Below are 16459 nucleotides of genomic sequence, written 5' to 3' on the forward strand. Positions count from 1 at the left end.
CGTCAACTGCAACAGTACTTTCACGAGGTACTGTTTTTTTTACTGTAAAAGGTTGTTCTAACTTTAAGTCTCTGGGTAAAACCTAGCGTGTTATCATTCAATTGTAAGGTTCTAACTTGAAGTATGTGTATGAAACCCTTGTTTGTACCATTCAAATGGAAGCTTTGGCTATTACTTTCATGTCCGGCTGTTTGCTTAGTGCTAATTATAACCTGATTCCAGCATCTTAACTTATATCAAACGCGCGATGTTTAATTACTTTTCCACTGAACACAGCAAGTTCTTAGAAACCTTTTTTACAGCGATTTTTATTTGATTTGTCCAACTGCCAAGCAATTTTATCAAATGACTTACATGACAATTTCATTTTGGATAACAAGCAGTGTTTGCACGCATTACATACCTACACTTTCTGTTTACAGTTGCTCCGCCACAAATCGTGAGCCTTTCACCAATGGGAGAAGTTCTACCGGACATGAGTCAATGGACCATAACATTTGACAAACAGGTATATAAATAACGGTCTTCTGGGCGTGTTACGGCTTTTTATTTTGGATTAGATCAGACTTTTCCTGTAAACATTTTTTTGCAGTTCGTGCGTCCTACACGAAGCAGTTACATCCGGGTACATCGTTCAGACAGCACAGTCGTGTTTAGTGCTGACGTGGCCATCACAGCCGCTGTGTTGTATCCAGTTGGGAGCCTGGGGCGAACGATTCAGTTTTCGACTTCAGTGAGATTTACGGAGAGAGAAACTTATTATGTGACAATGGATCATGGTAAATATGAATTATTTGTGAATCTTACATGTGTGGCAAGACAACTTTGGTAGTCATTGCTTCTTTTTTTATTAAACATTAAGCATCGAATATCCGTATCTCTTATTGTATTCTTGGTTTTCACGTGACGTCATCAGAATTCTAAATCCAGAATCGCGAGCCCCCTGACTTTTTATCCTTCACTAGCTATTAGACGTCCTCAATATATATCTTATTGAAGGTTTTCAGCTCGATAGCATCCACCGTCTTTGAGAAATAACATTTTGAATTTCGGAGTTTTGCGCCACAAGACATCCGAATGGCCGCCTGAAGGCCGTCACGTATGCTTAAAAAGAATGCCTCATCCTGTTATTTTTAACGATCTGAACAGTTGAGGCTTTACAAGAAGTGTTTATATGAATCATATGAATGTTTACGTGTTCACGAAGGTGAACTGACCGCGCTTTATAGCAGAAGTGAATGCCAGATGTTTTCATTGATTTCCGGCGGCCATCTTGGTGCCCCTCCACATGGGATCCAGCATGGCGTTTCCATACTGTGCTCTCAAAATTTGTGTTAAACATTATGACGGATAACTCGAGTACGGAATACCGTACAGACCTGAGACTTGGATACGTAGACTATCTTGTTATTTTCTACAACCTGTAAAATTCTTGATTTGTTTAACTCAATAGCTTTGGATTTATTTTTTGCAGCGCGTGACAGTATCGTTACTTGCGTGACAGTGAAAACCAGCAATATCTGAAACTTTTATCTCTCATTTCATAAAAAAATTAAGAGCTGTCTGGTTTTCTGGATTTTTCCGAAATATATCCTCCCAATTGCATATGGTAAAGAAACTTCGTATTTTAAATTAAATAGTCCAGAAATTGCTATGGGTGTGGACAATTGAAAAAAAAAAAATTGCCATTTTTGTAAATGTTCCGCTGACGAACATCGAAAGAGCCACTAGCCTTGAGCTCGTGACTGGCAAATTCTTGTCACATTTTTCCAACATCGGGCGTGATGTATTGAGCAAACATACTATTGCCAAAGTGCAGTCTGATATTTTAATAAGTTTATTGACGGGTTTCTAAACTAAAGCCTGAGTCATCTCTCACGATAAATCCTTAATACACCTTGTGCGCTTTTCTTGTAGGTGTCGCTAAAGGTGTTACTTACTGTGGAGCCGAGTCGCCAGCAGTCAGAGATCCTAGCACATGGAGAATCAAAATAAGTAAGCAGTTTACGCATATCACAGATATCACCCTATGCGCGCTGCCACTAAATGTCAAAATTCAAAATCTATACGATTGCTATGTCACGTTATTTTTTAACTTATTTTTCTGATTAGTTTTACATTGAAGGAAACCTCCAGATAGTAGTTTTCTATGGTAGAAAAACAAAACGGAGTTATAAAAATCCCAAAATAAAGAAGTCTTGTTTCGACTGACAAAGATTAAGACGAATTATGTGAAACAAACTTGAAAAAACTTGCCAATTTTTTCAAGTTGTGTTGTCCGTGGCTTAGCTCCTTTAATTAACATTAAGATTAGGTTCTCTCTTTGCGCGCTTGATTAATTCCCCCAGGCGGAAGACGTCAGAGAATTCCTCAATGATGACGTAGCTCTAAGAGTTTGCTACTTTAGCACAAAAATTCAGGACCGAGTAAAAACCAATCAGAGGCTCTACATAGATTTGTGTAGAGTCACGTCATAAGTATTGATTTTTTTCGGTCAAAACTCGGTATATCTCTATGTATCTCTTTAGTTGGCGGCAAATTTAACACGAGTGGATAGGGGTATGGTACCCAGACCACATTTCTTTTAGTGTTTGAAGTATTAATCAGCAAATCCATCGTAATTTGACAGAGGACGTCACTCCGCCCGTGTTGACATTCGACAACGCCCCGCTTCGCTCTGGTGGTGACGTCAAAATCACGTGGACAGCAAACGAAAACGTCACGTCTCAGTGCACAGTTCAAACTCCTTCCCAGATCACTGCTGCTCCGTGCAATATGTCGTGGACTGGGACGAACCTAACCGAGGGCTACCACAGCATTTATGTTCAGGTGACGGATTTGGCGGGAAACACAGCTCCTCCTGTCAGACACTCGTGGTTTGTCGGTATGTCATTGTAATGTATTAGCAACTAAAGTCGTAAAATCCGAAAAGTTGTTATGGATACTGAGCTATATTAAAGGAATTCCAAGTATCAAAAACTAAAAGCTGACCTAAATACACCCAGAAGTAAAAGCGATTTGGTTGGTGATAGAGGATTTGGTGATTTGGTTGGTTAGGAAGTAATCAGGCGAGTAATTTCAACTCCACCGAGACCTTAGCGCAAGGCCGATTTGGAAATACGAGTGCGATTACTTCCTGAATCAGGAGTATGACTGGGAGTCCACACATGACCAAACATCAATAAAAAATTTCTTGTCATTGTTTTGTTCCATCACTTTTACAAACTGTCGGGAAACAGCAAGAAAGAACGCGAGTGCGCGTAATTGAATCGTAATCATTACAGGTACCCAATTGCACAAGTTTCAATCGGAGAACTGTAATTATACATCCACGTGATCGTTCACCAATAACGTAACAAATCGGCGCGCGAAGAACCAATCAGAATCGAGTTTCTTGTCATAGATACCATTTAAAAGTTAAAATAGCAAAAAAAGGTTAAGTTTGTGTCCGAGCCAAGTGGCTCATACAGCCGGAGCTTATCCCGGTTTCCGTAGCATTAAGCGACTGAGAGTATTGCTACTCCCCCCCTGGATGGGATGCTAGTCCATCGCAGGTTTACCCCCAGCAGTAAATTCGCCAGTACCCATTTATACACCTGGGTGGAAAGAGACACTATAAGAGTAAAATGTTGGATGTATTGCCCAAGCGCCCGGCCAGGGCTCGAACCCGGCCGTTCGACTCATAGTCGAGCGCGCTAACCATATAGGCCATCGCGCTTCCCAGTTATATAATAGTATTGTATTTTTTTATAATACTTTCAGATCGCACACCACCCCAGGTAATTATCACTTCCAAGCCTGCTTCACTAAGCAATCAATCATCGTTCACATTCAGCTTTTATTGTCGAGACACGTGCTCATTTGAATGTGCAGTAAACCTGCAGGGCAACAGTCCTGCGTACTCTCAGTGTAACACCAAGCGTTACACGGCTAACAATCTACAAAACGGACAGACATACGTCTTTGGAGTGCGAGGAACAGATGATGTGGGGAACCAAGGAAACCCTGTGACTTACACTTGGAAAGTTGGTGAGCAAAGCTCCTAGCTTGATTTAAAGGCCTGGCTAAACTGGAAAAAAACACTGATGCGGTGAGGCAATTGTTTCCAGTTTAGTAGACTGTGCACAGTACCCTATCGTTCAAGATGGTGGCCCGTCGGACTGAACGATCGATCTCTACGACTTCACGGAAAAAAGGGGACTGTGAACAGTCTACCAGTTTAGCCGCATGGGAGTAACAAATAGTTGCCGTAACAAATTTTGCTTCTCAGAAACAGGAAAACTTTAACTTTTCGCCTCATCAAGTAAAATAATATTTTTAAACCACAGTTCTGTAACCAAAACACGTTTCCTTAAATTTAGCCACCATAGAATCGATGATGACTGGTTTTCAGTGTTGCTCATTGAAAATGTTTCCTAGCAACGAGCTAGCTGGTACTTTGATGACGAAACATTGTTTAGCCACGTGCACCCATGCAAAAACTTTTTACCTTGCTTCCGGCCGGCTAATTTAGAACGGCAGACTAGAACTTAGAACTTGCACTGTTTCCTGGTTTGGCCAGGCCTTTATTACAAGTTTATTTATCTAAACTATCTGAGTCACTATATTATTTGTTTTTTATTGAAGAACCGAAAGAAATTTTTCCTTATATCCTTACTAGATTTACAGCCTCCAGTTATCTCAAGCATGACTATACAGACAGTGGATTGCACATCAGATCTCAGTCCGTCAGTTCTCGGAGAGCCTTCAGTTAGCGACAACGAAGGCCCAAATATAACATTAACCCACCAAGACATCGCAGGCGGTAGCTGCAGCTTTCAACGCATATGGACAGCAATAGACCAAGCGGGTAACAGCGCGTCTATGACCCAGGATATCAACCTCAGCAACCCCAGTCCGCCGACCGTGAGTTATCATGGGAAAGCAACCATTGCTTGTGGAAGTTTTGAAGAACAGCAGCAAGACATGCGCGATGCAATCAACGTCACTCATCCGTGCGATCGACCAATCACGATAACGCACGTCGACTCCGTTCCCACTATCCTTTGCGCCAGTACGTTCACAAGAACATGGACGATAGCTGATGACTGCGGCAAACAAGTGACTGTTCAACAACAAATCCGAATTTTAGCGCTTCAGTTGCCAGACTATCCCAAGATTGGACAAGTTAATGTAGACCTGAGAGAGGCGCTTCGGTGGCCGCAGTATCCGGGGTCTGTTAAATACAATGTCTACCTTTGGCGGTACGGCACAAGGAAGCCATCATCACCAACTACCTGGTATGTTTGGTGAACAACCTAAAGATCCGAAAGTGACGACCTTCTTTACTTTCAGATTTAGCAGCTTTTTCGCGTTGCTTTTGGATGGTTGCAACTTTTGGAGGTGGGGAGAAGTAGCTAAACCGTATGCCTGTCCATCGTAAGGAAATAATAATGTTTTGAAGAAACTGTCCGGCGTGTAAGGAATTGGGTAAAAGGAAAGGGCTTCTTGGATTTATATTACATGTCATTAGAACAGGGTACTATCTTGTCTCGTGTTGGGTTATCTAAAAAAAACTTCAAATCAGTTTGGTACGGCTTGCTGCATATTGTTTCTAAATAACGGCCGCTAGTTTCGGGATCTGTAAACAGCCGTAAAAAAATTAACGCTACTATGTGGAAAGGGGGGATAGCTATGAAATAGTTAACTTAGTTTACCTTAAGTTTCTGGGCCTTTTTTCACATACACTCCAATTTTCTTTGATTTCCAGGACATATTATCGAAGATACTCCCCCTACTCAGGCTACCCAGCGGATACCCGGATGTTATGGAGAATTGAATACGTGCTCAGCTCCAGAGAACTGATACCCAGTCCAGTTTGGGGATTCCAAACCAGGGCCTTTCCGGATTTTAAAGTGGAAAAGGTCCTGGTACCACCAAACGCTTTCTCCGGTCTAACCTTTGAAGTGTCGTGGATTGTAAGAAATATTGGCAAGGTGGGAAATGCATTGGTCACCTGGTACGATTCAGTCTATATTGGAAAGAGCACAAATTTCCGTTCTGCAAGGTTTGAAATCTGAACTTATCATCATTATATGTATCAAGCTCTAATGTCACTCAGGAGTGTCAGTCAGGTTGTCAAAACGTCAATCACTAACAACAGTTCTTTTCAGAACTACTCTCCACCCCTCCTCCCCCCGGAACGGCTATCACCCGGACAATCACACTACACGAAATTCCGATACTCCTGGGTTCAAAACATTTACTAATAAACTTTGTAGTTCTCCCAAACGCCTCCTTATGTTTTCTTCGGGCTATGTAAATACTAGCTCGTACCATTTCCTATTAATTTCCAATCATTTTCCAAACTGAAAATCCGGAAATATCCGAAGACTGACGAAGATTTTCAGAGATCTGAAGATGTTTCTTCTATATACCAAATGTTCAATTCATACATAGCTGCAAGTATGTTAGCAATCGGTACATCAGAGATATTTTCACACGTATAATTATAGAGTAACTTATAGTAACTTATTGTCTTAACATGTGGTGATTACGATTTTCCTTAGTGGCGAAAATCCTTGTAAACACTGTATTTTTTGAAAGTGATAAATGATCATCGCAGTGAATTTCCAATTTAAGCAATTGGAATAAAGAAGCCTGGAAAAAATTCAGGGCTTCAACGGGATCCCGTGACCTCCGCGATACCGGTGCGATGCTCTACCAACTGAGCTATTGAAGCCACACATTGGTAGCGAGGTCAATTGTGAGTTCAATTGTAAGCCCTGAATTTTTTCCAATTGCTTAAATTGGAAATTCACTGCGATGATCATTTATCACTTTCATATCCATCCGCAGTTCATATATGAATTATTTCATAAACATTACATCACTGTATTTTTTATGATCATGTTTTTCATTTGCATCAACGAACCACAACTAGACGCTTTATTTTTACCAGGTTTGCAACATCCGTGCCACACAGAGCGATTCTGTTCCAAAATGATGGTTACACTGCTAAGGGGACAGTTCAATTACGAGTTGACGAGTTTGGCGTGTTTTATGTTTTCGTAGAGACTGACAGGTATAACAGGGTAAGTACTACTGACTACTCAACTGGCGTCGTCACGTTCTTTTTAAAAATCCAACCGGAATCCAACCAAGAGGAGCACATAATGTTTTTTCGTTTTCTTGCAGATAAGTGACATCGATCGATCTAACGACATGCTGTTGGGTGATACTCCAGTACAAGTGTCCCTCACTCCGCCTCCTAACCTTAAAGTTGAGAAGATTGTTCTTCCTAGTCCTTCGTTTTCGGGTAAGGATCTTTGCCCTTTACATACTCAAACTGTCAGTTTCATACCAAAAACGATCTTTTTGGTGGAGTAAATCTGTCTTTGTCATTTAAGTATTTAGCTTTAATTCGAAAAAATAACTATGTGAAGTTATTTTAAAGGTGTTAATGTTCCTTTTATACTTAAATGTACTTTTCATACTTCGTTTTTTTATTTAAAGGGAAAACTATCAATGTAGCTTGGACCGTAAAGAACTATGGGATGGGTGTCACTGCACACGATTCGTGGTACGACAGAGTGTACCTCTCCAAGGATGTCAAGTTAGGTTTGTATCCAACTGAAGATTTTTATCCATGTACCATGTGTACCGGTGCTTAAAACATTTTCTCTGTGTACCGTTTAGGGTTAAAATTCGTTGCTTGGTTTACCGTTTTAGTTACCTCAGGACTTTGAACCAGAAAATAAACATGGTAGAAACTTCAATTTTGCTTACGACCTGGTACCTCTAAGGGGTGAAAAAGAATTCGAGCCACTCCACAAAACGAGAAATTTATGACGACTTCAACATGGTCAAAGTGTATAATTTATTACATGTCCGCTAACCCGACTCAAGTCGGGTTGGTGCATATGTATGAGCCTTGTTTTCTAGTAACGCGTGACGTATTTTGCGTTAAGTCCTACGGGCAATCTCAAACATAAATTACTTTGTAGGGGTTTCTCTGGAAAGTCTTGACGATCTCTCTGTCACTTTTATATGGGTGCCCCCCACTTCCGCGCAAAATTGGTTCCGTTTGATGTTGAAAATGATTAAGGCAACTTCTTTATAAAAGAAACTGTTCATGTATGTACTTTTTGTCATTTGTCTAGTCAGTCCTTCACTGATTCACAAATGCATTGCCAAAACGAAGAGTGAGTTCCAGACTCAACTAACAAATCTTGTTTTCATCCGGTTTAGACTGGTCTGACTGGTTCCTGGGCACTTTTTACCATCATGGTTTGCTGTCAGTTGGTGCAAGCTATACGCAAAAGCAACCCGTCACGCTGCCTAACGCAATCTACGGTAACTTCTCCATTTTAGTTGTAACAGACGTTTACGACGATGTCTACGAGCATAAAGACGAGGACGACAATCGCAAAGCACAGGTAAAGACAAAAAACTTGATTTTTGCTCACTGCTCAAATGTTGTCTCACTTGTTCGCTCACTTGTTTACCGACGGCTATTTTTCAATTTTATTAGTAATGGTTAGTTAAAAATAACTGGACTTATGTCTGTAATCATACTCGTGATTTACAAATTGGGTTTTCTGATATTCTTATTACCGAAGAACCTTAATTTCTCAAACCTTCTGGGAAAACGAAAATTGCTTTGAGAAATTGGGACTCAACTGTAAAATCACTTGTATGACTGCAGACAGAAATGGACTCCACTCGGACCCATTGCACCAATTAAGAATCACTTAGAGGCATATTTTTATACTTTCTCCAACTACGAATAGTTTACCCCGTTTAAAGTGATGTGCTTTTCTTTTTACAGTGGCTGAAAATTTCATTAAGCCCTCCCCCGGATCTTGTGGTGAGTTCAATCACAACATTGAAGAGTTACTACACGGGTGATACAATGAAGATTCAATTTACTGTCTCCAACGATGGACTGGGTGAACCGTTTCATTATTGGTGGAGAGATCGCGTGGTAAGTTGTAAACGGAAAAAAATAAAGAGTGCTTTATTCCGGCTTCCTTTTTCATTATCCACTCTCTTTGAAGTATATCTACCTCCCATGCATCTTCTTTTTTGAAATATCTCTTTCTGCGCAATGTATTTTAAAACCCTTCCGCCCGAGTCGGATGCGTGATAAATAAATTCGATTCTTCTTTTTAACTTTGATGAAATACCACATGCGGTGGTGAGGTACTTTAAAACTGTGAAAGTGGAAAAATAGCTTTCGGAACTGCGGTCCAAAAGTGGCTCGTTCAGTAGGTTAGATCACTAGTTGTTGTAAACGCTTTATGAATGTTTTGAGTCGAGCTGCATGGACTGCTCGCTGCATGTCAAAGACAATTCAAAATGCACTGCCGGCAAATCGTACCGAAATATAGCGTGTGTCTAACTTTCTATAATCACCTATGTTTTCAGTTCATCATCCATGTTGCATCGATGAAGCGTGAAGTTCTTGGCACCACAAGGTTTTCAGGTCTGTTTTCTCCTGCGTCGACATATACAAGGACTGTGAATCACGTGATTCCTCCTAGCTGGCTCACTGGGCAGTACAACATCACTGTATACACGGACTATTACAACGACGTATTTGAATTTATCTACAATGATAACAATCAGAAAACTGTACAAGTAAATGTCACGCAAAAGTTGCCTGATCTTACCGTGACGCATGTCAACGTTTCGACGACCGCTGACACAGTGCAAGCCTATGTGTGGGTCTCTTTTTCAGTGGAGAACGTTGGAGCTGGAAAGACGACCGAGGCGCCGTGGTTTGACTCAGTTTACATCTCACCAAACATTAATTTCTCTCAAAGGAATGCATTGTGGCTTGGCGATTTTCCTCACATGGTCAACTTGGATACAGGGAAAGGATACAGTATGAATACAGGGCCGACAAGAGTCAACAGGGATGTATTTGGTCAGCGATACGTTCACGTGATAACAAACGCGTATGGGACAGTCACGGAACAAAACGTAAAGAGCAACATCAAAGCTTCAGGAGATGTGACCGTCCCACAAGTTGTGCCGGATTTGGTCGTCACAAATTTCACTTTGGTGTCTGCCAAGAAAACCCTGCTAAGCGATTCTGAGGTATCCTTGAGCTGGACAGTTGAAAATAACGGGACAGGGAGCACCCTGCTGAAATCCTGGCACGACACGATTTATCTGTCAAGTTCCCCAACTGTAGAAAATAACTCGACCAAGCTGACTGACGCATTCCTCTATAGACAAGCATTAAGCCCTGGGCAAACATACAACCAAGTTTCGCTTATAAAGTTGCCGTCAAACATGACTGGAACCTACTATCTCGTTTTGAAAGTCAATGATGGCGGCTCGTTGCTCGAGAAAGACGCGCAGACGAATAACCTAGCCTGGACGCGAGTAGAAATTTTGCCTGCACCATTACCAGACCTCGCTGTAGTCGCTACGTCTTTTGTTTTTGAAGAAGAACGTCGTTTCCTGACAGTGTCTTGGAGCGTGACAAATTTTGGTAGCTGGATGCGCAAACCTTTTTCCTGGGTGGACAGAGTTATTATTTCGTCGTCAAGAGCAGACATCTATGGCGAAGCTGCTCATGTTTTAGCCTCTGAGAGCGTAAATGCTAAATTAGATGAGCAACAAGAGTACGCGCTGTCCGCTGCCTTACAGATTAATAACAACATCAGAGGAAAGTTTTACGTGCATGCGGTAACAAATGCAGATAAGAGCTTAACCGAAGTTCCAGGCCTTTCAAATAACATCGGTGTAGCAGGGCAAATTCTCTCCGTTCCTCCTCCCCTGGCGGCTAGGTTAATCCTGCCTATTATTTCAAGTTTGCCGTCTCAGATCACCTTAGGAACTCCTTTCTCCATCGCATTTCGTGTACAGAACGTGGGGTCTGTAGCAACGAAGAAAACGTCGTGGACTGATGCACTTTATGCTTATGGGAAGAAAGGAGCGAACAGGAAAGAGGTCATTGAGAGCGGGACAAAGTTAAAGGAGTTTCCTCACATTGGCACCTTGGCAGCTCAATCGTTCTATGAAGTAAGGTCAAATGTTGCTATACCCCATGGGTTTAGCTCTTCGGCTTTCATCTATGGGTTTGCTGATATCCACGGTCCCTATACGCCAGATATAGATGAAGGTAACAATTCCACACAACCCAATGTCACATACTCAAATGCCACACAGCCCAATGTCACACAACCCAATGTCACACAGCCAAACGTCACGCAACCCACTGTGAGACCAACAGCCCCAATAAATACCGCCATAGTGATTACAGAAAGTCTCTTATCAGATCTGCAAGGCTCGCTGGGAAACGTGAAGGTGCAAACCCGTGGTGGCCAGCCATTAAATTTGACTTTCAATGTAACTAACAGAGGGGAATTTGCCGCTCAGGGCGCGTGGTACAATGCTCTGTATCTCAGCCAAGACTTGCTGATCGATCCATTTGACCAGAAACTTGCCACTGTGAGAGCAACTTATCTTTCCGTGAACGCCACATTGTCCTTGAGTGCTGAGGTTTTCATTCCCTTTGACACTCTGGATTCTGAGTATTACTTGTTACTGTCAGTGGACAGCAAAAACACGATCTGGGAGAGTGACGAGCAGAACAACGAGGCTTCTCTGTTGATCAAGATCAACAAGACATTCAGCAGCGATTTAGCTGTTTTGTCCGTTTCCTCGTCCAGTGGTCAATTCTATTATGGCGATGGTAAGAAATTATTCTTAACAAGGTAGTACCGATAGATCTAGAAGGTAAAACCAATGAAACCAATGTGACTGACCCGTCATTGAAGCACACGCTCCGGTTAAATGTTACACAGAGCAATGAGCGCGTCTAAGTTTTACGTTTTATTGACGTCTTTAGTGCCAATTTTACTACCCCGTCTAAGACATAAACAAGTACCTCACTGGTTTGTTTTAACCGTGTATTAAGCTATGTATCGATCCCGAAATCCACGCAAGTAAAAAATAATAAAAAAAAAAAATTGTAAGTTAGCGATACGGAAGAATTTGTGAAAATTCAGCTTGTGGCTAGGTTTGTTTCTGCAAGCATATATAACCCTATCCTTTTTGACATTGGTCCGTGAAAAGATACCCTTTTTAAGACAAAAAAGGGTGAAATATATACCCTGTTCAAGACAAAAAAGCCTGAAAACCATACCCTTTCGGGCCGCACGTCCCCGTTAGGCCCTTATAAGAGAGTACCCCCCGGGGGGAAACAGATCATACAGATAGTGTTTTAAGGGCGTGACTCGGATTCTGTCTTCTGTTTAACAATCCCAAAGTTAAACGACTTGCAATCGAGATAACAATTCCATTCCCTCAGTTATAGGTGTCATAACATAATCATATTAAATCATGTTTTGCGAACCTTTAAACGTACTGACACTTATCTAAGTGTTTCTCTTTTCCATTTTTCAGATGTTACAGTGAACTGGAAGATCAGAAACAATGGAAGTCGACGAGCCGAGGGTTACAAGTGTGATACTGTATACTTGTCGCATGACGATGTATGGCAAATACAAGACGTTAGAATAGGGAATACAATCTGTTCTTACGTCACTCTAGAACCTTACAATGGAGGAGCCAACCCAGACAGGTCTTACTCTCTAACAAACCAACTGCCGCTGACAAGCTTGGGGAGATATCGCAGCCTCGTGAAAACCAGAAGTAACATTCTAGACCAGAACCACCAAAATAACATCGCTGTGGGGCCAAAGAATTTAAACGTTTCATTTCCAAGACTTCCGTTAGATGGTTGCATTGCTGTAACTTTACAGCCGGGCGAGGAATCGTCTTACGTTGTCGACAACGTCCCGGATGAGGAGACTCTTATTGTGACTGTAAATAGCAGCAGTGATGATGCATTCCATGAACTATTTGTAAAACACTCTAAGCCGGCCACCGCTTATCGATATGACGGCAGATCAAAGTTTGCTCTGTCAGCTGACCAAGAAGTGGTTATTCCCGAAACGATTGCTGGGAAATACTATGTTCTGATGCGAATGTACGATTCGTCTTCATCCGCCCTGACCAAGAACACATCACAACTATGCGCACGCCTTGCAAAGTTTGAAATCTTTCGCGTGTTTCCTAATCAAGTGGCTCCTCTAGGAAATGTCACACTGCGTCTTGAAGGCACTCTGTTTGGACAAAAAATGGAAGCGTTTCTCGTAAATTCTTCTACTGAGGAAAATTTCATCATGGCAAAAGAGGTCTATCGAATGAGTTCAACCGAAGTATACGCCACTTTCATCACAAACAATCTGACTATCGGTGCAACCTTTCACGTAAAACTTGTCAACTCAGAGTCAAAAGAAGAGGCGTTTTTGGGACGCTCTTTAGTGATTACGCGTGGTGAATCTGGACGGTTAGAAACGCATGTAGACTTTCCAGAAGCGTTGCTAGTGGTTTCTCCTGGGGTGATAACATTGACGTACGAAAATGCTGGCGATACTGATATTTTAAGCCCTCTGTTGTCACTCGGTGTTCGTAGAGGAAAAACAAAATTCCGTCCTGTTCAAAAGGATAGAAGATCTGTTCGGTTCGCTTCTTCCGTTATGTTTCTAGCTCAACCGATGCAAGGTCCAGCAGGTATTTTACCTCCAAAGGCTTACGGGGAAGTAGTATTTGATACCCAGTCTGTTGAAAGTGAAGCGGCGCCACAGAGTTACAAATTTCAGATGTTGGATGAGAATGACAAACCACACGCTTATATAAACAGAAGCAAAGATCTGAAACCGGAGTTTTTGAGTAATGAGCTGTGGGCTCCAGTTTGGGAAAATTTTATGACTTCTGTTGGAAGAACCACGTCTTCATTCCATCGCAGGATGTCAGCGGTTAGTACCTTGCTGAGCATGTCAGGAAGGAGAGTCGACTTGTTGACTGATCTTGTCCAGTTTCAACTTGATATGGCCAATGGCAAACTGACTGGTAAGTTTCATGTTTCTTTGCAAATTTTAAGGGAAGCGAGTTCTTTCAGTGAAACTATTTGTAAATAGCTTGTTACTCTCCTGATTCTCCATTAACATAATTTTATCTACACAACTTCGTACTCACCGTTAGGAATTTCTCGTTTATCAACATTCTACAATCCCCAACAAAAGTACTTGGGACGCCTCATTTAACAAAAGTAACGTGACATCTCGTCACAAATGCCATGAAATAGAGATCCACCTTCACCCCTTCACAATGTTGCAAAATAAGCAGCAATAAATGAGAGGCATTGTTTTTTCCTGCTTTTCAACATTGGAACGAGGTAGCGGGGAAATTACTGGATATTTTTGTGTTTCATGTGTGAAAAACCAGCAAGTGTTCCAAGAGTTTTGTCCAGGATTGTACTTTTGCACATCTAAACGCGTAGTTCAATGAAACAGAAACAGCTATATATTTTTTCAAAGGACACAACATTGAGAAATTTTAGTATACGTCTTATCAAGTTTCCTGAAACCGCCATTTAGGTGTGTCAGCTTTTTTGCTTGCAATGGCTTCACCTGTCGTGCTCTGCCTTTTACGGGCCATTTACGTTTCGTAAAGCTAAACTTTATAATGACCTCATCAGAGATCGTAAATCGGTTAACTGTATGAAAGCTTTTACAAGACACATTATCAAACAGGTAGTACTGATGGTGTTTATTCTGTTTACAGCTTTTTATTTTTGTTTTTATATCAACCTTTGCAGGGTGTTTAAAAAAAGTCTGTATTTATGTAACTTATGTTTAACTAACCTATCAGTCTTTTTGAGATGTTTGCCCTGTTGTGTACAATGGGTGCACGGGTCTTGCTCTGAACTAATGTTTTACCTCAAATTATGCAAAGGTGACCCACTCTTAGCGCAGGATGACTTAATGGACCAATCTTCATTACATGGCGCACTGCCTTTAGTATTGCAAAGAACCTACAGTCCACTTCTTTCTAAACGAAGAGACAAAGGCGTTTTTGGCATCGGCTGGATGTCGTCCTGGTGGTAAGAAAAATTGCAAAATAAGTTATGGTTACAGATCATAACGATCGAAGCTTATTATAGTTAGGGAATGCATATTATATGGTTATTTTTGATAAAGCCTAAAAATCTTTGGCTCCAAAATCTATCCACAGTCCAGTGGCTTGCATGTAAGTGGCAGTGGCTTACTAAACCATTATTCAATTTCAGGCCTTTTTCCTACCTTTTTTTTCAGACCAAACCCTAGAGCGTCAACGTTTGAGATTTTACATTTAATAAAGAGCACTTCTCAAGAGATGAAAATAAAAGCAGTGCTAAAAATATATTTCCAAAAAATCACACCTCATTGCTGAACGAATACACAATCTGTGCTTTATTTTAGATCACAACGGCTTGAAAACGATACTTAACTTTTATATTAAAGGGCACCCCTCCCCCCGGGAGTGGAAATGTTATATCACGTTAGTAACGGAAGCTTGCATATCATCTTCTTTTTATAATTTTATTTCTCGAAAAACTGTAATTAGAGAGTTTGTTTGGGGGGTGGGTTGGGGGGAGGGGGGGGGTAAATAGAACATGGTCTTTTGCTTAATTCTTCATCATTGACATCTTATCCTAAGTTTCAATTCTTTTGTTCGTTGAAAAAATTAGGGAGGCTCAAGTAAAACAGATTTCACCAGAAACAATAAAAATCATTCGATTACGGGAAGAGCTAGTATTTGAAGGAGGCACTACTGGGCTGTACAAGTCTGACGATGGAAAGACGGTCACCGTTAACAACACAGGTGAAAAACGTTTATTGTTTGTTCCGGCGCCCGTTCGTTCTTTCGTATTTTAAAACTCACATTATGAAACAAAGCTTATTTTAGTATAATTGTTACACTAAAATCCTTTTTCTTTGAATTTGTATCCAGAGCTACATCTTACTGACTCCAGTATCTCTACCGTGTTTGTTTTTGATTCCGTCTTTAAACATCTCAAAAGGATCCAAAGAGGCAACGAGACGATCACAATCGAGTATTCGCAAAACAGAGCCTCGACTTTTAGGCATTCGTCTGGAGGAAAAATCACCGTCAAATACAACGACAACGGCCTTGTTCGAGAGGCTCGTTTTGAAGACGGATCCGGTAAAAAACAAAAGAGGTAAGTGTATTTTGCGTTACTTGTATTGTTTTGTAACTTTGGATGTGCCCAAGGACGCAGAGGCATATGGGGCAGTATTCCCTGAATAATTTGAAAGGTAAGTATCTGTCCCTAAAATTGGTATTTGGCGCGCCCCATTTCCACCTTACCTTTACAATTTAGTATGGAAAAAAATTCAGTTGCTTGACGTTCATAGCATTTTACTTTGCTCATGCCGAAGTCGATGCATATTATTGTGCTCAGTTAGGGATAAAGCAACGCTTTAACAGAGAAAGAAAGTTCGTCATAAGTTATATAGGCTTAGTGACATTCGATGTTTAAATTACTTATTCGGCCTCATAGTTTTGTACATTGGAAATCTCTTCGAGAGGTCTGGTTTCAAGCCTCATTCTT

The 16459-nt window shown here is 41.1% G+C and overlaps 1 protein-coding gene across 3 annotated transcripts in view; it reads left to right on the plus strand.

The window, feature by feature from the left end:
- Positions 1–16459, plus strand: part of LOC144662021 (uncharacterized) — a 55468-nt gene that overhangs the window by 12530 nt on the left and 26479 nt on the right. For all 3 annotated transcript variants that reach the window (XR_013572383.1, XR_013572382.1, XM_078522753.1), the window contains exons 8-24: positions 423–508; positions 593–779; positions 1918–1995; positions 2630–2884; positions 3763–4029; positions 4661–5279; positions 5750–6046; positions 6941–7073; positions 7177–7297; positions 7495–7599; positions 8230–8417; positions 8810–8965; positions 9409–11689; positions 12403–13914; positions 14800–14947; positions 15575–15708; positions 15838–16066. Coding sequence is in view for 1 of the 3 variants with exons in the window: in XM_078522753.1 (XP_078378879.1) it covers positions 423–508; positions 593–779; positions 1918–1995; positions 2630–2884; positions 3763–4029; positions 4661–5279; positions 5750–6046; positions 6941–7073; positions 7177–7297; positions 7495–7599; positions 8230–8417; positions 8810–8965; positions 9409–11689; positions 12403–13914; positions 14800–14947; positions 15575–15708; positions 15838–16066 (6796 nt within the window). In the remaining 2 variants the exon portion in view is untranslated. The remainder of the gene's footprint in view (positions 1–422; positions 509–592; positions 780–1917; positions 1996–2629; positions 2885–3762; positions 4030–4660; positions 5280–5749; positions 6047–6940; positions 7074–7176; positions 7298–7494; positions 7600–8229; positions 8418–8809; positions 8966–9408; positions 11690–12402; positions 13915–14799; positions 14948–15574; positions 15709–15837; positions 16067–16459) is intronic.

Source organism: Oculina patagonica, chromosome 8 (assembly GCF_052425735.1).
Source record: "Oculina patagonica isolate OP01 chromosome 8, crgOcupat, whole genome shotgun sequence".
Taxonomy (NCBI): domain Eukaryota; kingdom Metazoa; phylum Cnidaria; class Anthozoa; order Scleractinia; family Oculinidae; genus Oculina; species Oculina patagonica.